This window comes from Typopeltis vanoorti, chromosome 9 (assembly GCF_054136105.1).
Source record: "Typopeltis vanoorti isolate ZY-2024b chromosome 9, IOZ_Tvanoo_1.0, whole genome shotgun sequence".
Taxonomy (NCBI): domain Eukaryota; kingdom Metazoa; phylum Arthropoda; class Arachnida; order Uropygi; family Thelyphonidae; genus Typopeltis; species Typopeltis vanoorti.
In genome coordinates, this window is record NC_143557.1 from 32,084,926 (window position 1) to 32,108,747 (window position 23,822).

General features: G+C 39.4%; 1 protein-coding gene across 1 annotated transcript in view; it reads right to left on the reverse strand.

Moving 5' to 3' along the window:
• Positions 1 to 13,722: 13,722 nt before the first annotated feature.
• The window catches only part of LOC150102957 (uncharacterized), a 45,534-nt gene continuing 35,434 nt past the window's right edge, over positions 13,723 to 23,822 (reverse strand). Inside the window, exon 3 of the mRNA XM_090398179.1 lies at positions 13,723 to 15,352. Coding sequence (XP_090254305.1) covers positions 14,684 to 15,352 — 669 coding nt within the window. The 3' untranslated portion in view covers positions 13,723 to 14,683. The remainder of the gene's footprint in view (positions 15,353 to 23,822) is intronic.

Here is a 23,822-nt window from a genome sequence, read left to right on the forward strand (position 1 = left end):
ATAAAATAAAGTAAATCGGCGAAACTTTTATTCTCTTATATGGGGTAGGTGAGACCTTTTTTTTTTAACCCTATCTAGCATTTGGAGACTGAATGGGTAGTTCGATTTCCACTGGTAGGTAATCAGATATAACTGGCCCAAGACTATCACTAATTATATAAGCAGCAACCGATAATGAGACTGACAAACAAGTGCTTCCATTTCTTGGTACCTAACATGATATGTTATTGTCTGAAATAGCGTGGGCTCTACGGCCGAATTTCTTGAGTTTATGGGACAAACAAACTCGAGTTTCTGGGTGATAAAACCCGCACCAAAATTAATCTTATTACGGAGATATCTCGATGCAGAACACTCATCGCAAGAGATCCATTATTCACTCACAGGCCATTATTAATACAATACCTATCATATCTATTCTTAACCTCATTCACTGATAAAGCACTTATAACCACCTCTGGCATCCCATTTCATCTAGTCACCACCTCCAAGCAAAAAGTCTAGTCCTAACACTCTTGCTAACCACACTGGTACACAATTTCCATAGATAAACCAGGGTTTATCTATGGAAATTGTATTGTTATGTACTAATATTATATCCAGTTTAAACGGTAACACTACTTATTGCTTTGCATGTTTGTGTTTAGCAAAAAATAAATAAATAAATAAATAAATAAATAAATAAATAAATAATAATAATAATAAATAATAATAATAATAATAATAATAATAATAAATTAAGGAGCCTGTGTAGCTCAGTGGATGTGGCGTTTGCCAACCACGGCGCTTGGCCGCACGAAGGAAGACTTGGTTTCGAGTCTAGTCGGCGACTAGAGGAAATTTTTCTAAGCCTTTTTTCGACCGGTTCCCTAGTTAGTCGATCTCTGGCACGGGCAAGCAGGTTTATCGTCCTGTAAACTCAAGAAAATCGACCGTAGAACCCACATTATTTTCAGACATTAAATATATTGTGTTAGGGTTAGGGACCACGAGATGGCGGCATATTTCTCTCTTCAGCCTGTCTCCCTTCACTGAGTACCGCTTAATTAGTGATAGCCTTGGGCCATCTATCTCTGATTGGTACCAGTGGAGATTGAACTGCCCACTCAGTCTCCAAAAGTTAGATAGGGCTAAATGGCCTCGCCTACTCCCCGTATACGGGAATAAAAAGGCGTTAGCTGATTTTTTTGATTTGATAAATTAATTAAAATAAAAAATACTTTTACTGAGATAAGTTTAGTTTAAAAGTACCCCCCCTTTTTATTGCACCTAGTTGTCATTAAAATTTACTCTGAAAATGTGTGATTTTGGAGGGGAGAAAAACGAAATGTCAGTATTAAGATTTTGATGGGTAATGTAGCACTAACTGCAAAATAAAATGATTCCTAAGCATAGGTTAATTTTGGGAGTAAAAATAAAAATTGAGTGGACTTATATTTGTAAACAACCCGAACAGTAAATTTTATTAAAATTAATCTGATCCACTCAGAAGTCACTTGGAAAGCATCAATATAGACATTAAAATATGCTTACACGAAATTGTGAAATTCACTGAAAAATGAGGTTTAATAAATATTGTATAGACGTCTGGTCATAATGTATTTGGAATATCTAAAAGACATAGTACTCAACAAATATGTTAATTATAATACACATAACAGCAATAAGCACAAAGCATACCAATACAGTATACTGAATATTTAAGCATATAGCACTCCAAATTAATAACTATAATTTCTTTTAGATGTCCAAATACCGAACGAGAGCATCTTCACCTTTGTTAAGCGAAAAATAAGAGAAATTATGTCATTTAACGGACAGAAAACTAATTTTTCTTTTGGTATTCGGAAACCCATTCTATTTTCCTTCAACAATCGAAGCAAACGTTCTGTTCGAAAACAACTCGAGGATTTCGAAGAAATAACAAGCAATAACACTCCTCAGATCTCTAATATTATAAAGAGATTTCTACATTCGAAAATGAATTTGCAACGGAATGAAACTGTAGAAGGATACAATGGCAATAAAGAGAGATCAAATCATTCTGCTACTCCATCTTCTGGTCCTCGTCGAGATACAATTGTTCACTTACCGACAGAACTTCATTATATTGAATTAAACACTAAATCTGAAGCAGATGAAATAAGTGAAGCAAAGAATGCAGAATGCTACAGCAGACGGGATGTTGTGGTGTTAGTATCTGTTATGAGCTTAGTTTCGATGATCATTGGTTGCTCTTTCTGGATTTTGCTATCACATAGGAATATTTCTTTTTGCAGAGGAAAAGAACAGTTTTCTCCTTATAGATGGTGGATGTCTAAAGAAGATTCTCATATTGATCTCAAGGGATTTATAGGAAAAGCGCTCCTGTTGAAGCGAAAGTCTCGGAGCGATACTATTTGCAGTCAGTTATCTGAAGAAAAAGCTGTAAACGACCCTTTGTTGTCATCAGAAGAACAGTCAAGTAAGATATAATTTTAAACAGCATATTTTATAGCTTGTTATTTGCCAAAATTCTCTATACTATGTATGTGTAAATGCAGAAATTGTCTCAAATTTTTAATATGTATACTTAAAAATAAAATATAGTTTTGGTATTTTTACAGTTTTGATGGAATCCTAAAATTGATAGTTGATAACCGTCACAAATATAATTTATTGCAAACACATTTGTCCTTTAATACATCCAATTTTACAATGTGATGGGTAGGAAAATATAACACTAGATCGGCTTACTGAGAACGTATCTACTTGCCATCTTCATATCCATTAAACAGTTTAAGAAACTGTTGACGGATATCCTAGGTGTTTCCACCTTAAAAAAAAGAAAGAAAAAAGCTGCTGGATACTTCTGATCAACCTTCAGACAATTATGAGAACTTTCTGATGATGAGATGATATATTTAGCTAATTAACAATCGAGATCTTTAAAACCATTCTACCAAAATTCATGCGACGCGTGTACATAACGTAAACAAAACGTCTTTAATGACAGAAATTAATGTACAGTATATGTAAATTCAAGAGAAAGCCTGGAGCAACAGTTGGATGAGGAGTGTGGAGAGAGAGAGAGATCTGAATGTTGAGTACGAATTAGTACTCAACATTCTTGAAGACACACAAGGGTGGTCTGAAAAGTTCTCAGCCTAACAATGAAAAAACAAATTTATAATTTCAAAGTTCTTTTTATTTTTCAACATAATCTTTCTTAAGACTAATACAGACTAACACTAATTCCAGCGCCATTATCCCGTCCCTGTAGTGGTTCTTAGTAAGATCTGCAAAATATCCCTCTATAGCTGCAATCACCTCTTGATTCGAAGAAAAACGCTGCCCAGGAAGGAAGTATTTTAGTTATTCAAAATTAAGTGGATATTGAATCCACATTATTTCTTAGCCGAATAAGAAACTCAAAGATAGGAAATCTAATCTAAGAGTTTCATGCCGAATACAGAAAACTATATAAAGTTCGGCGAGTCCAAGCGTAAGCCAACACCTGGTAGTGAAATGCTAGGTCGACTCGTAGTAAAGGTGGAGCAGGATCCGATCACTGTTCTTAGTATTTTCCCATAATGTAAAACCCAGCTCCTAGGAGATGTATTACTTTTCTACATTATGAGAGAAGGTCAATACCCAGACCGATCTGGGAAGAGTTTTAGTTTAAGGAAGAGACAGAAGTCAGAGGGAGCCAAATCTGGAGAAGAGGGTGAATGTTTCAACAGCCGAATTGTCGAACAGCCAGGCAGTAGATGTTATGTCTTCATTTTCTACAGTTTTTAAACGAGCCCGTAGCCATGTACCTTCTATTTCCTTGTATTGTAGTTCTTTCATTTTATTTTGTAATCGATTTATTTCTGCTTTTACTTGTCTATTTGTTCTGTCTGAGTAGTATAGGCTAGATAACTTGAAGATCTTCTTCCTACTCTCTCTCTTTTTCTGGTTCTTTATTCTATTTCCTATTCGAAAAGCTGCCCTTTTGATATTTAATTTAAATATTTCCCACTCACTGATTCCATTTCCATGTTTTTCGGCTTCTGCTACTATATTTTCTACTTCCGTATTAAATTCACTTTCTTCTGTTAACTTTTCATTGAATTTCCATATAGAAAGTTCCGATTGATAAATGCTTTTAGTTTTTCTTTTTGGGAATACTGAAGTTTAGCCTCTTGGTGATCACTGAATAAGACTGGAGTATGCTTAACGCTGTTTACAGTTATTCCTCGATGGATTGGAAGGTAAATGCCGTCTATTCTAGATGCATCGCCGAGTAAATTTTTTTTTTCATCCGATGTAAAAACCTGAAACTATCATGAAGTCCACAGCTTTAAAGGTTAACGTTAGTGTATTCCTTTTGTGGTACTTCAGTTATTTTCTCTTGGTCTTTTAGCTTTTTTTTCTATAAGTTCATGTCCCCTGCTACTATGGCAATTTTTTTTTTGCAATAGGTGATGTCTCATTTGTTTCCCAATTTTTTTTTCTGCAGGCTTTGTTGGCCCATATACTAATAAATGTGCATTTATAGTGTAAAGTTTTAGAAACAGATATAGTAGTAGTAGAAAACAACTACTATATCTGTTTCTAAAACTTTATGTCGTATGAGTACCTCTTTAGAAAATATCCGAATGTCTAGGTTACGTTTTATTAGAGTTATCAGTTCACCACTATTACTATTATTTTTGCAAATTCGTAGATTAAGATATAATGGGTAGTTATTCTTTTTTCAAAATTTAGAATGGGCTCTATAGAGCAAATTTTTGTTTCTTCTAGCATAATAATATCTGGGAAAGATTTAAATATTTGATTTATTAGTAAAGTTTGAGTATCCTTATGATTTAGACGATTACAATTTAGGCTCATAACTTTCATGCTGTGAAAGTTATGTTATATTATTATTCGTACGGATTTCTTTTTTCACTGCCTTTTTTATTTCTTAGTCTTGTGATATATTTGTAGTGACTTATTTTCATCCTTCTGTTTTGGGTTACAAAGGCCACTCGTTATCACTGCTGATATATACTTTATTCCTCTTTGCATTTTAATGTTACCAGTGGTTTCAGAAACACACTTTTGTTTCTTCATTTTTCTCAATTTGAATTATTTCAATTTCCTGTTCCTGTCCAGATTCTGTTTCCAGTGTATTTATACATTTTCTGTTTTGTTTTTTAATATTTTCGTCTCTTTTTCTAATTTTTTCAATCCCTTGTTCACATTCTGTTTCCAAGTATTTTTGTTTTGTTTTCTAATACTTTAATTTTTTGTGGTTGTTTCAGGTTCTTTTGTGGCATCATCTTTTGGTGTACCTGGACACTTTTATTGTCTTCTGCTTCAATTTTCTCTTTACTTCTTCCAGTAATTTCTGTCAGAGGATGAGAATTTGTTTGAATACCTTCGTGTGACATAACTTTCTTCTCCTAAATCATTTCTTCTTGTGCTTGTGACTTTATTGCTGTTTGTTTATCTTGTACATCACCTTCCAGTTCATCTATTTAATTCATTTCGGTACAATTATCAGCCATATGTCCAACGGAAAGGCAATTCTTCCATTTTGGTTCCACACATTGCCTTCTCAGATGACCTATTTTCTTACACCTGAAACATGAAGATGGTATTCCTGGAATCACCACAATTCCGATTATCTTCTTTACACGGATAATATACGGAATTTCCTCAATTTATACTCCTTCGTTTGATTCTAGAATAACTTTCTTTTTATTGGTGAGAACATGTGTCCAATCATGTGGCGTTTGCATACCACTGCGCTTGGCCGCACGAAGGAAGACTTGTTTCAAATCTAGTTGGCGATTAGAAGAAATTTTTCTAAGTCTTTTTTCGAATTAGTCGATCTCTAGCACGGTAAAGAGGGAAACCCAGGTTTTTCGTCCCGTAAACTCAAGAAAATCGACCGTAGAACCCACATTACTTCAGACATTAAATGTGTGTTAGGGACTATGAGATGGCGGCATTTGTTGAGCCGTCTCTTCACTGCGTGCTGCTTAATTAGTGATGGCCTTGACCAGCTATCTCTGATTGGGTACCAGTGGAGATTGAACTGCCCACTCAGTCCCCCAAACGGTCTCGCCTACTCCCTATACGGGAATAAAAACGAGTTAGCTGATTTTTTTTTTTTTTTAAGGAGGTGGAAAAGAATGGATTATTAACATATGGCTAAAAGACCTGGATATTATCAAAGAAAGATGAATGGCTAGATTTAGCTAAATCTAGCTATTTTTCATCTTTGTTTGATAATACCCAGGTCTCTCAGATGTATGTTAATAATCCATTCTCTTCCACCTCCTTCAATACATCGTAAATATTTAGTGATAGGTGTTACTACCAAGGATTATATCCTTGGTAGTACAGCCCAACCTAATGTATTAAAAATTAAACCGCTAGGTTAGGTTGTACCAACAGGAGGGTTAAGGTGTTCGACATCAGAAGGAAAAGGAAAAATTGAAAGTTTGACTGATATGGGAAAAGGGAGATTCAAGATAACATCATGGAAATAGAAAAGTAGGGGAACTTAGAATTTGTAACAAAAAAGGACAAATAACAGAAGCTTTTGAAGAAAGCCACAACAAACACAGGCCTGCTGTGTAAAGATGATAATGATAGAGCAGACTGGGGAAGAGGACGAGGTTGAAAGAAGATCCCCACCCCCCCCCCCCCCCACCCCCCCCCCCCCCCACCCCCCCCCCCCCCCACCCCCCCCCCCCCCCACCCCCCCCCCCCCCCACCCCCCCCCCCCCCCACCCCCCCCCCCCCCCACCCCCCCCCCCCCCCACCCCCCCCCCCCCCCACCCCCCCCCCCCCCCACCCCCCCCCCCCCCCACCCCCCCCCCCCCCCACCCCCCCCCCCCCCCACCCCCCCCCCCCCCCACCCCCCCCCCCCCCCACCCCCCCCCCCCCCCACCCCCCCCCCCCCCCACCCCCCCCCCCCCCCACCCCCCCCCCCCCCCACCCCCCCCCCCCCCCACCCCCCCCCCCCCCCACCCCCCCCCCCCCCCACCCCCCCCCCCCCCCACCCCCCCCCCCCCCCACCCCCCCCCCCCCCCACCCCCCCCCCCCCCCACCCCCCCCCCCCCCCACCCCCCCCCCCCCCCACCCCCCCCCCCCCCCACCCCCCCCCCCCCCCACCCCCCCCCCCCCCCAGAGATAAGTGCATGTGGTACTCCTGTCTTCCCTACAGAAAAATCGCTAACTGTACAATGAAGCAGGATGTACACTTACATTAAATGCTCTAAAATGCAAGAAAATAATTATTATGTTTCAATGACCGCTTCCATATGTTGTCTGTATCATGAGTAACGTTCCGCATTGTTACTGAACATTTTCTAAACAATAGTTTGCAAGAAAAATGACTTTTCGATGAATTATGAAAGAATTCATCGAAAAATTTTCGGTGAATTGTTTTTTCGATGAATTGCATTTTCGACGAATTGCCATTCGTTAAATTGTCGTTCGGCGAATTGTTTATTCGGCGAATTGCTTTTTCGATGAATTGCTGTTCGATGAATTGCATCGAAAAATTTTCGGTGAATTGTTTTTTCGATGAATTGCATTTTCGGTGAATTGTCTTTCGATGAATTGCATTCGGTGAATTGTCTTTCGATTAACTGTTTTTCGATGAATTTGCCTGTAACCGTCTAAAATAGAGTGGGTTCTACGGTCGAATGTCTTGAGTTTACGGGACGAAAGACCAGAATTAACAAAACTCGCTTGCCCATGTCAGAGTTCCAATAATTCAGGAACCACTCGAAGGCTTAGAAAAGTTCCTCTTTTCAACGACTACAATCGAAGTTAGAACGGTGCTTTTTCGGGCGTCTAGCGCTATGAATACAGACACTATTTCCATGGGGATACACATGTCTTATAAATTTGGTAAACTTTAAGAGTGGTAAATGAGTGGAATAAGTCAGTCTGTGTGGGTGCTATGATAGATACTGTGAGAATGTCGTATAGGTGTGTGGACATGATGTTTAGGGCCTCCCTCGATGAGTCTAAGGACTCCCTGGAGTCGCCCGTAATAATAGTAATAAAGTAAACATGATGGAAAACAAACCAGAGGAATTTAAAAAACAAACAGTTTTTTTCGTTTTTTTAGAAAATGATGTAGGAGAGCCTCATGAATACTAATTTTCACAAAAATATATATTTAGAAACATACATCAAAGTCGAATGCTTATCAAATAAATAGCGAACATTAAAACCAGCATACTAAAGACTAAAAATTTCTTGAATCATATGTTAAATTAATACTAGCCGTATTTTAAATCATTTTTATCACTTTCCAATAATTTTAAATTAAAAATGAATCCTGGGACTTTTTACTCGTCAAAGTAAAGATCTTTACCCTTAATAACTTTCAGGTGTGTGTTGGGAGGGGAATTCACCGCTAGCCATAACTGAAAACTAGCTATCCATAATTTCAGAGGGTCACGAGATAATTTCATCTCGTGATTTTAAACTCTTAACCGTCGTATTGTTGTGTAAACGTCGTGTGAACTTTGACAATGGGATTAAAAAATCCTGATCGATTGAAAATCTATTTTCCCATACAAGAGATCAACTCAAAAATTGGCTATATATATATACACACACTATATATATATATTAGGGTTACCAAGTCATTTTATAAACTTGGTTATTTTATTCCTAATCCCACGTAAGCAAACAGTTAAGTTTGCGCCTGAACGCAGTTCAAGTCTAAAGGTGAAGCAACACCAGGGCAACTCATTGTAAAGGTGAGTAAAGCTCTGATCACTATTCTTAGTATTTTCCATAATGTAAAGCACATCTCACTAAAAAAAAATCAGCTAACGCCTATGTTGTTCCTGTATAGGGAGTAGGTGGGGCCGCTTACGCTATCTAACTTTTGGAGACTGAGTGGGCAGTTCAATCCCCACTGGTAACCATCAGAGAGATAGCTAGCCCAGGGCTATCACTGATTCATCGGTACGCAGTGAAGAAGGCGGCAAGCTAGTGCCGCCATCTCGTGGTCTCTAACCCCAACACAATATTTTTAATGTTTGAAAATAGTGTGGGTTCTACGGTCGATTTTCTTGAGTTTACGGGACGAAAAACCCGAGTTTCCGGGAGAAAAAACCAGCTAGCCCGTGCCAGAGATCGACTAACTCGGGAACCCGCCGAAAAAAGGCTTAGAAAAATTTCCTCTAGTCGTCGACTAGATTTGAACCACCAAATCCTTTCTTCGTGCGGTCAAGTGCGGTAGAGTGCAAACGCCACTTCTACTGAGCTCCACATCTCACTAAGAGATGTATACTGCAATACATTATGGGTGGGGTCACTACCCAGACCGGTTTCAACCTTTTTTGAGGTCTCCTCAGTGAGTAACTAGACCCTAAATACCAATTGACATTTATGTCTTTAGGGGTGAAGCAAGATGCTTTTCATATTCCCCACTATCTGTTGTGGTTACAGTAAGGGTAAAATTTATGAGCATTTTGCTCGTCCTGAATGGGCATGGAGATTATGCATCGCTATGGGATGCTAATATAGCTTTTGGTCTTCTATATATTTGAATATGTCCGTTCGATCGTATGCTGCAGCTTGCTGAACCAAATCGTTGGGATGTGTGTACGTCTTTAGGAAAAACTTGGTTGCCAAGGATTGTAGAAAAGAGAAAATATAAGGAATATTTGTGTCTCTGTGGAGTTGATTGTTTCTAACATACCACAGGGCGTTCAGAATCATTCTCAAGCACTTGTTCTGCACTCGCTGTATTTTGATAATGTTAGCATTAGAGGTGTGGCTCCAGGCCAGAGAGGCATAGGTGATTATAGGACAAATCGTCATCTGGTATGGTTGCAATTTGATTCTGTTGCTGAGCTTGCTATTTCTATTAATTAGCGGATAGATCTGAGCTATTACTTTAGATGCCTTTGCGCACAGAGACTTGGTGTGCTGATTAAAAGATAGCTTTTTGTCAAGAATTACACCCAGGTAATTTGTTTCCGTCTGCCAGGGAATTTTAGTATTGAATAGTAACACACATCTCCTACAGGAGACATTGGCCTTTTTGAGAAAAGAATAATGGCTGAGCTTTTCTGGGGGTTGACTTCCAAGCTCCACTTAGAGAACCAACCCCTCCAGCTTTAGAATGTTTTCTTGAAGCTTTTTGATAATGAAATGGGTCTAAGAGATCTGGTTAGTATTGCCGTATCCTCCGCATACAGGGCCAAAATGGAAGTCATCGGATTGTGCGGGATGTCTGACATGTATATAGAGAACAGCAATGGAGCCAGTAGAGATCCCTGCGGCACTCCAGCAAAGATGTGGCGCTGGGAGGATGTAGAACCGTTGATTTTTACTTGCATCGATGTATTCTGAAGATATGAATGGATTAAATGAACTATTTTTAGTGAGGTACCGGCTGAGATAAGTTTGTGCAGGAGTCCAAAATGCCAGATTTTGTCAAATGCTTTGGATAAGTCTAGGAAAACAGCGCTTGTGCACTGGCACCAGTTGTAGCTGGTGGTGATGTATTCGATAATTCTGTGGATTGGCTGGGTAGTACTATGGTGTTGCCTAAAACCAAACTGTTCTTTAGGGAGGATGTTTAGGTCATTTAGTGAGGTTTAGTCATGAGAGGATGACCTTTTCTGCAACCTTACCCAGATTTGAGATGAGACTGATTTGACGATAATTTTGCAGTAGGTGTGGATCTTTGCCTGGCTTATGTATAGGAATTACGTCAGCCAGTTTCCAGGTGGAAGGAAAATAGTGAAATCTTGCATTTATTATACTGGGCAGGTGTTGCTTTTCTGGGCAGAAGTTTAACCACCTGATTAGTAATGCCGTCTGGCCCAGGAGCTTTTTTGTTCTTTAATTTTTTAATAATGTCATATATCTCAGAGGTGATGTTGGTGCAATATGGTTAATGCTGGTGATAGAAAGTTTGAGTGAGTGTCTGACCTTGCTGTGAATCTTATATATGTGGTCAAAGTCAAGGTTTCCATACGAAGGCCTGCATTGCTCCTCTAAGTATTATGCTATAACTTCTGCTTTGTCTACATCTGTGTGAGCAAGGCCCTGGTCAGAGAATATTGGGGGAAGGGATCTGTCTTTGTTTTTGATATTTTTCAGTAGTCCCCAAATGGAGTGATCAATAGGTGAAATGGAGGATAACTTTTCATCCCCATAGTTAGTCTCTGAGCTTTGAGTGCATCTCTTACTGCCCCATTTAATCTGTTTAGATTTATTTTATCTTGTGGTGCACATGTGTTGCGGAATCTTTTCCTAACTCTGTTTTTGTCTCTGATCAAGTTCATGATGTCTTCAGGCAAACGATCTGGCTTGCGGGCAGATTTCTAGGAGGAAGCTACCTTTATAGCAGAATTGATTTGTTGTGAGATTTGTAACTGCAGTTTCTACTTCTTTTGTGCGTATGTGAGGAACAGGTCCAACATAATCCTTGAGTGCTGCTGACAGTCTTCCCATGCAATGTAGGAGTGAGGAGAAGAACACAGGTATTCTTGATTTCCCAGCTGTAGTAGAATTGGATTGTGATCGGACGATATACCAAGGTTTTAGTAAGAGCCTTATCAACTTTACCTATACAAGTTGCTACAAGGTGTTTCTATTTTGAATAAGAATCTATGGAGGAGATATAGATGTAAATAAGTTTTTTTTTACCTTAGGAATAATGTATATTAGGGTTACCAAGTGATTTTATAAACTTGGTTATTTTACTAATAATCCCAAGGAAGCAAATAGTTAAGTTTGCGCCTGAAGGTTGTTCAAGTCTAAAGGTGATGCAACAACAGGGCAACTCATTGTAAAGGTGGGTAAAGCTCTGATCACTATTCTTAGTATTTTTCATAATGTAAAGCACATCTCACTAAGAGATGTATACTGCAATACATTATGGGTGGGGTCACTACCCAGACCGGTTTCAACCTTTTTTGAGGTCTCCACAGTGAGTAACTAGACCCTAAATACCAAGGTATTAGTAATACAGAGTCTTATCAACTTTACCTATACAAGTTGCTACAAGGTGTTTTTATTTTGAATAAGAATCTCTGGAGGAGATATAGATGTAAGTTTTTTTTACCTTGGGAATAATGTATATTAGGTATAATAATATATAGTATAATCATAATTAGGTATAATAATGTATATATACATTATTCCCAAGGTAAAAAACTTTGTATCAACTTTACCTATAGAAGTTGCTACAAGGTGTTTTTATTTTTAATAAGAATCTCTGGAGGAGATATAGGTGTAATTAATTTTTTAACTTGGGGATAATATTTATATATACAGGGTGTTCGGGATAAATTTGACATATTTATAATTAATTATATTTTTCCGTAAGTTACATGTATTAACACACACACTTCTCTTCATTTAAAAGTTTGGACCCTTCTTCATTCATATACAAGATGTCAGAAAGGATGGATAGCTGGAACCCACCTGAATCATGGAAGAGAATAACTTGTATCATGATGATTCGTGCCCGCCATCAAAATAAGGATATTACGACTGCTGCCCAATGCTCCCTGAATACAGTAAAAACAATCAGGCATGAACTAGAGACTTGCAATGGTGACTACGAGGATGTAGCAAGAAGAAAGATCCCTAGCAGACGATCTGATTGCGTTCGTACAGCAGAATTCCTCGCAAATCTGCAGGAACAGGTGTTGAAGAACCCTGGCATTGGAATTCGGGCTTTGTTCGTGGAGTTGCTAACTGTAGTCAAGCCCTGGATAACAAGGGTAGCCAATGGTAGGCCGTATGTATGGCAGCAGGATTCGGCCCCTTGCCACACCTCTGGGAAAAGTCAAAAATGGTTGTCTGAAAATTTCTACGACTTCACCAGTCCAAATGTTTGGCCTTCAAACTCCCCAGACCTTAACCCCATGGATTATTTTGTATGGGGCGCAGTTGAAAAAGACACCAATCGCACTTCCAGTAATACAAAAGCCCAGTTAATGGATAAAATTAAAACAGTTTTTGCGGCCCTTCCCAGGGAGACTGTAGCATCAGCTTGTTCGAGGTTCCGAAGCAGAATTGAAGCTGTGATCGATGCTAATGGTGGTTATTTTGAGTAAATCTTGTTGATAGTATTGTAATTAACTCTGCCTGTAATGTTTTTTTGTCAATTCATTAAATTTAATAGATACAAAGATTTTCTTTTTCCTTACGAAACTGTCAAATTTATCCCGAACACCCTGTATATTAATATATATATATTTTTTAACTTATTTGCCCTGGTGTTGTACCATCTTTAGACTTGAACTATGTTTCAGACGAAAAAATTATTTGCATACTTGGGATTAGGAGTTAAATAACCAAGCTTATAAAATTACTTGGTAACCCTAATATACAATATCCCCAAGTTAAAAAATTAATATGTTTCAGGCGCAAACTTAATTGTTTGCATACTTGGGATTAGGAGTTAAATAACCAAGCTTATATAAAATTACTTGGTAATCCTAATATTTCATGCGCAAACTTAATTGTTGCATACTTGGGATTAGGAGTTAAATAACCAAGCTTATAAAATTACTTGGTAACCCTAATATATATATATATATATATATATATATATATGAAAGAATGATCATTAACTCGGTTAACATACATATTTTTATGAATTGAATGACTAGAACCGTTATTATTTAAGTAAAAAAGGTTTTAATATAAAAACACTAGTAGTTTCTGCCTGTAACAGCCTTTATCAGGTGACATTACACTAAACACTGAAGGTTAAAAGACTATGAACAACATAGAGAGTCACTATACATAATTAGCATGAAAACGTTGTAGTTGTATATAAAGCTGTTCTTTCGTTTGTTGCATTGTTGGGAGAATGCGTGCTTGCAGCAGCACGTGAACGTCAGTACATGATTACAGCTGAATGACTATCTGGGAGGTTGTAGCTCAAGTTATTATTTAGATTAACAGGATTGAAGATGATTTCTCAAGATTCCACGATTTTTCTCTCTAGTTCATCATTGCAACGGAAGATGTTAGTAGATTTTTCCCAGCAGACTTTGTGACCTTGGTTTTCATCATCAGGATTAGCCAAGAAAAGGATATGACTTGATAATGCACTGGCTCGCTGTCTCTTGTAAGTAACGTCCCTCGTGTGTTCTTCTATACGCAATTCGACAGATTTGTTCTGCCTGCCCAAAATAAGGAACATCACAATCACACAATATTTTATATACATCAGGGTATTTGAGTTGATGATGACAAGGTTTTGGGTGGCTTATTAAGAAACTGATCTTTGGAAGTGGAGTAATCAAGTTCTGATATAGTATTTTTTTAGAACATTTGCTAATTTATGTGACCCTGTACTTATGTAAGGAATAGATATATTGCCTTTGAATCTATTTGTTTCTTCTGGGTGATGTCTAGGAGGATTAAGAAGGAATTTTTCGATGATTCTCTTGGAATATCCATTAACTTCGAAAGAAGTTTTCAGATGTTTATTTCTGTAAGAAGTTCATTTGGGTCATCCAGAAGAGAACGGGCTCTATGTCCCAAGGTGGAAATTATTCCAAGCTTCTGAGGAGGGAAATGATGGGACTGACTATGCAGATATCCGTTGGTATGTGTGGGCTTTCTATATATCGATATTTTGAATTTACCAGAAGAGCGAGTTAGTTTGACATCAAGAAAAGGTAAGGTATTATCCGTTTCAAGCTCGGCAGTAAACTTAATACTCTGATGTCGCTATTGAGATGTTCGAGGAAAACCATAAGGGATTCATGTCCATGGCTCCAAATATGAAGACATCATCTACATAGCGTTTCCAAACTTTAGGTGTTAAAATAAAGGAAGAAATAGCCTTGGTTTCAAAATCCTCTAAGTAAATATTTGCGAGTACAGGGGATAAAGGATTACCCATAGCCAGTCCATGATTTTGTTTGTATATATTATCTTGAAATTTGAAGTAACCGGACCTGATGCAAGGTGTAAGCAAGGCTAACATTTTTTTGGATAACTTGTCATTGAGTAATGTTAGGACTTCATCTTTTGGGACAATAGTGAACAAAGAAGTTATGTCCAAGCTAGCCATGATGTCATCTTCATTAACTGTAATATCCTTGATGTATGTAACAAATTCTGTAGTGTTCTTGATAAAAAGTGATGTTGGCTTCACAGAAAGTCGGAGAGAACTCATCTCGATGTAGGTAACAGTCGTCTTGTCTTGAGTAACAAAGCAGGGGTCGGGGTTGTACTTCCTATTCCAAGCTGCTGACCTGAAGGAAGATGTCCTTTTGTGTAGAATATTAGGCGCATATACTGTGAATTGCTGTCCATTCAAAGCCATTCCAGGTCTGGAGAAGCAACATCTGAATCCGAAATGGAGGTGAAAACCCCTCTGCAAAGAGACGCATTAACGCCAGAATCAAAAAATATACACTCGCAATTTAATAACTACGAATACAAGAACTCGGGAAATAAAATTGCACCTGTCGGACTGTCCGGGAATAATGGCGATTTCAACTGCGTTGCTGACCCAGTCCTACACAAAGTAGGAGGGAATCCAATCTCAGGCTACAGAGATCTAGAAATTCAAATTGGAAATGCCCACCTCATTAATGCTTGGTGACATCACAATCCCCCACATCCGAGACTGCACACAGTTTGACCAAGGAGTTGATACTCGCTCGACCGCATTTATCTACCATCATTACTCCTTTCTAGCGCCGTGAAAATAAGGCACGTTAACATCGATAACTTTTTAGACCACAGAATGATTGCGCTCACGTACCATCCTATAGAAAAAGTAGAAATTGGTCCTGGCTGCTGGAAGCTACCATCAGACTTCCCCTCCCTATTCTCAGCCAAGCTTTGCCATCTTTGCTCCACCTGTACCAACGCTAGCTGGGGTTGGGACACGTGGGAGCAATTTAAACTTACTAGCAAACATAAAATGACAGAATAGGACCAAGAACGTGCCTACCTGTTCAGATCTCGGCTCCGAGACCTCTACAAAGAAGTCATTGCCAAAGAATACCGTGTCATAACATCATCCGAGAAATTAATGCAGAAATAGATGCAGGAAAGAAATTTCAAGATTCAACCTCACCTGCACTTGGAAGACAATTTCCTCACCACTGGAAACGCGCAAGGCGAGTTCGTGGAGCATCATACGCAGGGATCCCTTCCCTGATCAAGAACTGGCAGCCTATCTTCCAACACTGACTAAACGATCCTCGCCAGAGTCATAAACAACTGACTCAAAGTTTGGATGAGATACTTCATTCAAAGCACCCAAGTGTATGGCATCCCAGGCCAATTGATATAATTTAATGTTCCTCATTAGAGATCTGCCCTGTCTGGTATCCATTAAAAAATATCCAATGGCATTGCTTTCATCGATCTTAACTGTATGTTTGACAGCGTATGACACACGTTTGTTTTACATTCTCCAGGAAGCTCGGGTCAGTAGGGAGGAGGCTACAATAAGTTCTACTGAGCTCCAAATTAATGGTTTTCTGTCAGAACCCATTATCATCCAGAAGGGGTCAAGCAAGGATGCCCATTAAACCCCCCCCCCTCTTTTTGTTCTGTTCCTTGATCCTTTCCTACAGGCAATCAACAACTCTTGCATCATTAGAGGAATACTACTTCTGCTCAACATGGAGGAAGCCAAAATAACAGCTTATACGGATGGCGTGGTGGGCACTCTTAGGGAAAACGACTCCATCAGAAATCTTTTCAACATCTTAGATCAATTTAAAGTGTCGAAACTAGAATGAAATCCCAACAAAACACAAGACGAATGGAGCTTGGGACACGGTTAACATCCTCCTAGGTCTGGTTCCTAAAGACCATATTAGCATCCTAGGGATACCATTTAACGGTGCTGTACTCTACGAAAAACATCTCATCACCAAGACCGTCGAGAGTCTCGGGGACTGGAAAAGCAGCGCACTGTCACTTTCCTCTAAGGCAACAGTAATCAAGGCTATCGTGTGCCCAGCTTAGCAATACGTGGTCAATATTACAGACATCTCGGAACATCAAGAAAACCAGCCCTACAAGAAACCCTTAAAGTTCTTCAGGGGCAACTTATGTCAGGAAGTTGACATCAAGATCCTTCAACTTCCAGGGAAGCAAAGTAGGGGAGGGGGAGAATCAGCCTTCCAGTCCTCAAAATGATACCAGAGTAATACCGCTTTCAATCTGAACAGGATATTGCAATCCGACCATCTCAGCAGCTACCTTATTCGGTATTACTTGGGTTTCAAGTTTCCCCCCTCTGGAATTACAGACCACCAAGGATCCAAAGCATAAATGGTCCCCCGAGTACTACAAAAATGCTTTGCCCGATGTTAAAATGCTGCTCTTCAGGCACAGACATCAACAACATCCGGGGCAGCAAAAAGTAGTATTACACCATCTTCAACATCATACCTACTGGCATGGAGAATACATTGCATAACCTTCCAGTGAATTTTAACGTGTTCACAACGACGAAAAGCCAAACGGCTATTTTTTTCTGGCGAAGTTAACTTCGCCTGAAAGAAAAAAAAAAAATAGCTGTTTGGCTTTTCATCTTAGTTATAATATATGTATGGGCACACCTTTCTGGCATTCATATAGTGAAGGCATGTAAGTTCTTTTCACTTAAACTTGGATATCATCCAGGTCTAGCTACTCACTGATGAGACCTCAAAAAAGGTTGAAACCGGTCTGGGTAGTGATCTCGCCTCATAATGTAAAGCTGTATTACATCTCCTAGGAGCTGTGTGTTTTTACATTATGAGAAAATATCAAAAATAGTGAGGGAGCTTGCTCCACCTTTGCTTCGAGTTGCCTTGGCGTGGTACTACCAGGTGGTCACTTACTCTTGGATTCGCCGATAGTTCGTGGGCATGAAACTCTTGGAATTTCGCATACTGGCTGTAAAATAATAAGGGATTTTTATCCCCTTAATTTAATGTGTTCACAATCAGGAAGCTCTTTTGATTTCTGTCTGTGTGGATCATGTGAAGTACGTCTTCTCCATGTGCCCATTCTCCTGTAACATCTGGAAGCCGAGTGATGTGCAATGCATCCCACTTCTAACACAGGATCATCTGAAATTTCCACCACCAAACAATAGGCAGAGGTTACTTATTTTTATCATCGAGATCAAGTTTCACATCTGGAAGGTGAGGAAAAAATATGCAACCACCACCAATCCTCCCAGCTGGAACAGATATTTCTCAGATCATCCTTTACAACCTTCTATGGTTCTACACATCTTGTGCTAACAGAAAAAGGAACTCTGGGTGAGAAGTTCAAGGACAGCTAGTCCTAACCTCCTATCCATCCTGTGCACCTCGAACATGGCAGATATAACATAGCTGACCCTAGTTCTGGTTCATAATCTTCCACAGGGGTTAACTTGGATGCAAAACTTGGGAGGGATGGTGCCAACTCTAGGCAGTCAACCTAGAATGGGTTGATCACCTAGATGCTGGTTTCCTAAGTAATAGTCACCCAGCAGACCTGTGGAATGGATCGTGAGCTGAAGTCCTTCCCCACTCTCCATCACTATCGCTTTCTCCACTTTTCTATTTCTTACTTTCTTATCCTTTTCCGCATTCCGTTTTCTCCCCTCTTCCTCTACTTACTAGGGGCACCCTTGCCTCTTATTTATATAGGCCAATGATGAGATTCCTTTACTCTTTCTTGCAATCTTAGCAACTTTGATTGCATTATCAGTGCAAGACAGATGTGCCATTCTATCGCCCAACTGGTAATAAACCCAGGGTTCTCGAGGGCAACCGCATCAAGGGTCTACCATGAGTATACCATCAACGGACATACCAGTGCCCAGTGATGGCCAACCACATGGCATTGATGACCAGGGTCAACCTGGCTCATGTAGACAAACTGCAGGGCAATGGCAGCAAAAATCACATCTAGTTTCAACATCAGAGGTCCAAGCAGTCAGCAAACGAATGGTATGCCATACCCTACTAATCATGGACTACAGGAGATAATGCCCTAATCATGTACCACTGTTGACAGCTCATCAGGCATTGCACCTCGTCTGTTATTGGGACCAATGAAACTGGATATCTCCAGGGTGGACAAGTCATGTGTCTGATGAATCCCATTATCAGTTGTAATGGAGGGTGTGGCATTGACAGCATGAGACTATGGCTCGGTCATTCTAGATTGGCTTTGTATAAGGAGGTGGTGACTGTGATGGGTTGGGGAGAGCCTTCTCATGTGACACATTAGGTCCCTTAGTGTCTAGAGAGGTCTTAAATGATCTGGCTGATCATTAACTTTCATAGCCTTGGTGCATCCTGCAGCCGATGGTCTGTTTCAGCAGGACAATGTGCCACCCCACTAGGCAGCAACCACCCAGGCATGGTTAAAAGAACTCATCTGAGTTTAGGACCAATCTGGATTTAAACCCAATCAAATCTCTCTGGGATGCTAGACATCAGATCCATGGTGACCAACATCTAAGGTGCAGTTGTGGACAATGCTGCTACAGGTATGGCAGGAATTAGTCCCTAGAATCTGGTGGAGTCAATGCTTTGGAGAATATAGGCTGTTATTCACACTAGAGGACCAACATGCTACTAAGTAGGTATCTCTAATGTTTTGTCCATTGGGTGTATGGAGGAGTTATTGATGATGGCAGAGAAGTTGTGTCCATCTAATGGGGAGAGTCAAGGAGTAAATACTGATGATGGTTTTGAAGCAGTATGATGTGAAGTGGAGGTGGACAGGATAAAATGTTTAGTAGGGTTTTGCTATAGACCTGGTAGTGGAAGGCAGTGAGAAATGTTTCGACAGATTGGTCTGGCTAATAGGCAAAGGGTATTCATTATGGGCATTTTCATTTATGGTAATACACACTGGAATGAAAATAGCACCAGGAACCGAATAGAATTTCAGTTTCTAAGGGACAACCACTTTAAGCAGTATGTAACAGAAGCAACATGTTGATTGAGGCTCTTGGATTTCATTATCTCATCATTAGATACTGTTGAAGATGCAACTGTTGTTGGAACTATAAGCCAGGTGATTACGGCAAACTCAGCAGCCAGCTTGCAGTGATATCAAGGAAAAAGGAATTGCATGGGAAGGAAATCAATGCTGCTTGGTCTCTACTCAGGAAGTATCTGACAGGGGCAATGACAGAATGTATTTCAAAGGCCAGGAGATTAACTAAGGTAGGTGTAAAATGGATGACTGAAGAGGTGAAGCATGCAATCTGGAAGAAAGAGGGATTGTGGAGACTGCACAAAGTGAGTGGAAATAATCAGTTACATATTCAAATAGCAAGCAAGGAAGACAACTCACTTAGTAAGGGTAGCAAAAGTGTGGTACGAGTGGAATTTAGCAAATGGCACAAAGAAATCCCAGGAAGTTTTTTTCCGATAATGTGGCCAGTAGATGATGATGTTCAGCCTATTTTCTAACCAGTACAGAGTGAAGGCCTCTCCCACTGCAGGAGGATTGAGTCTACTACCCCCCCATTGTGACCTAGTTCATCTTGGGAGAGTGTTTACTCACTTGTATGAATTAATGTATGAAGGCAGAAGACAATCGCAAACATTCATGCCTAGGCAAGATTACAACCCACAGTCTCTTAGCTGGAGAGCGAATACGCTAACCACTCAGCCAACCAGGCTGGCTGTGGCCAGTAGAAGGAAGAATAATTATGGGAAGATAATGCTGGTCAGGGATAATTGGAAAATGATAAACACTGAGGATAAAGTAGAAATGTTTAATGAGCAGTTCATTGAAGTATTCCATCCTTGTAATTGTAACATGATGCACAAAGTAAATTCGAAATCAATAAGGCCATGAGACTTGATGGTGTATTAGTGCATATCTTCAGGGAATATTCCAGGGACTTAACAGCTTTAGCTTATATTTTTAACAGGAGTGTTAGATTAGCCCCGATTCCAAAGGAGCAGAAAGATCGCAAAATTGTTCTGCTTCATAAAAGGGAGTGATAAGACTAAGGTTTCAAATTATAGGCCAGTCTGCTTGTCTGGAGTTGTGGTCAAGGTATTGGAGAAGCTAGTCAGGACAAAAGATCAGAACTGGGTTGACAACAGTAGAATTTATCTTTAATGAACAGCATGGGTTTGCTAAAGGAAGATCGTGTTTTAGCAATCTGCTTACTTATTATAACAAGGTGACGAATACATTGGACAAGGGGGGGATGCATATACAATAATATATTTAGATTTTATAACAGCTTTCAACAGATTGCCACATGACAAACAAGTAGTTAAATTTTAACAGATGTGGCTGGATTAGTGAGTTGGATTGGAGATTGGCTGTCTGATAGGTATCAACAGGCTGTGTATATGGGAAGTGATAGCCCAGAAGAGGAAAGTCACTAGTGACATGCCCAGGGATCTGTTTTGGGATCATTGTTGTTTAATTTGCATATAAATGACACTGGAAAGGGATTAAATGGTGATATATAGTTTTTCAGAGATGCATAGTTAGAGAAAGTTATGAGGAAGTACAGCGGATGTAAGCTTTACAAGAGGACCTAAACACTGTTTGAATTGGGCAAGTGTGTGGAGATGTCCATTTAATGTTGTAAATAAGGTTTTAAAATTTTGGAAGCAAAGTTGGATGCAGAGTATAATATTGGTGGGGATGTTTTTGAGGAGGTGAAAGAGATGAAAGATCTAAGATCTGGTGGGTGATGGTTGATAGGGGAATTGAAATTTGTGAACATTTTGCTAAAATTGTGAGGACAACACAGTGCGAGGAGGGATCATGGGAATGATGCAGAGAACACTGACGTGTAGAAGGATGTTTCGATTCAATTATACAAGACTGATCAGGCTGCATGTGTATTACCGTGCACAGATTTGTTTGCCAGAATGCAAATTACAATGCCTATTGAATAGAAGGAAGATGCGAGACTTGATTGAGATGTAATTTAATTATCAGACATATGTGGATGAAATTTTTCATAGAATATCTGGAGGAAGAGGGAGAATGCGGACATCCCTGGAGGCTGTATAAGGTGGGAGATTGGAATTGCCCGAGTGTGGCGAGTGCAGGGACAGTGAGTATTTTAAGTCAAGGTATGATGTGCTATGTAGGTGAGAGCGGGACCGACCACAATAAATTTCTTGATTCCATGGATTTCTGTTGATAATGACTGTTTTCTTTTGTGAAAATTTTGAATTGTACTGTTTGCTTATTTTCTTTAATTCATACACTGGATTTGTCAGGGTTATCTTCACTGTCTTGCAATGGAATCTGATCATCTGCATACAGAATTGTATTGATGACAGTAAGGTGATGCACTTTGGGAGGATGAGATCACATGGTATTTATTATATTGATGGAATTCAACTGCAAGAAGATAAGGCAAGGGACTTGGGGGTGATTGTAGATGGAGAATTAAAGTTTAGAAAGCATACTGCAAAGGTGGTCAAAACAGCACATAAAATTACATGGATGTTTGAAGAACACAAACAGGCAGGGAAGTTATTGTTTGTGCACAAATCTGGATTCCTTAGTAATGAAGTGTTGGAGAGAATCAGAGGCGAGCGACATAGATTGTGTCAGGTATATGGAATGCTTCATATGAGAATAGATTGAAGGTCTGTAGACACCAAAAACTAGTTGATAGGCCAGAAACATATATGTTATTAAAAGGGTTTTATAGGATTGACACTGATGACCTTTTTTCAGTATGGTGCAGGAGAGAGAAAGAAAATGAAGGTTCACCCCTGAAAACTGTGTAAGAGTGTGGTTAACACAGTTAGATTTTTTGCTTGGAGGGTGGCAAGTGGGTGGAATGCATTATCAGAGGTGGCTGTGAGTGCTTCATCTGTGAATGAGTTTAAGAAGAGGTATGATAGGTATTGTGTGAATAATGGCTAGTGTGTCAATGTAGGATTTCCAGCAATAAATCTTCTGGCTCCATGGAGACATCCGTTGAGTGAGCAGCTGTAGTATCACAATGCAACACCTATGATGAGACTGTTGTATGTGGGTAAGTGATCTGAGAGATGAAAAAAATTTTTTTTAAGAGTTGGAGATCATATATGGTGGAGTAAAATGATATGGGAAAGACTGTTCCAAAGGAGAGGTATGTGGAACAGTCTTTCCACATACCTCTTCACATATTCTCTCCATTTGGAGAGAAGACGTTACACTACATTTCTGAAATTTTTTCATGTGGTTCCTCTAAATGCAAATCAACATGCAAATAAACATTAGAAATGCTTATTTTCTTAAAGAGATTTCTTAAAAATGAATCTGGGCATCGTGATTACCAAAGCTGATCAAGGTGACATGATGAACATCATAAAGTTAATTATCAATTATCAGCTTTGGTAATAATTCTGAATGACCAAAATACATATCAAAAAATATCGAATGACCACACTCTGAATCTCATGAAACAGATCGATAATACAGTCATCCCTCGACTTACATCCGTTCGAGTTATGTCCTTTCGAAGATACGTCCGTGATCCCATAAGGGAATAAATAACATTTTTGGCTATATTTTCGAACAAGATGCAAGTGAGCGTAAGGTAAAGCATGCACAGTGGCAACCTCCCTTGGCAGTCGGCACATGTCTTATTAAAATACCAACAGTTCCTCTGTTGGTTTTGTGTTTGAGAAATAGGTTATTTGTGTATTTATCCTTTAATATTTTGCGATGTTTTGTGTAACATGGCCCCTACACACACACAATCAAAAAACCTAGTGAAGAATCACAGAAAAAGAGGTGAGCAATTGATATTGAAATGAAGTTGCAAGTTATGAAGCAACATGAAACTGGTAAGCCCGTCAATGTGATTGCACATGACTTCGGATGGTCTCATTCTACAGTGATGA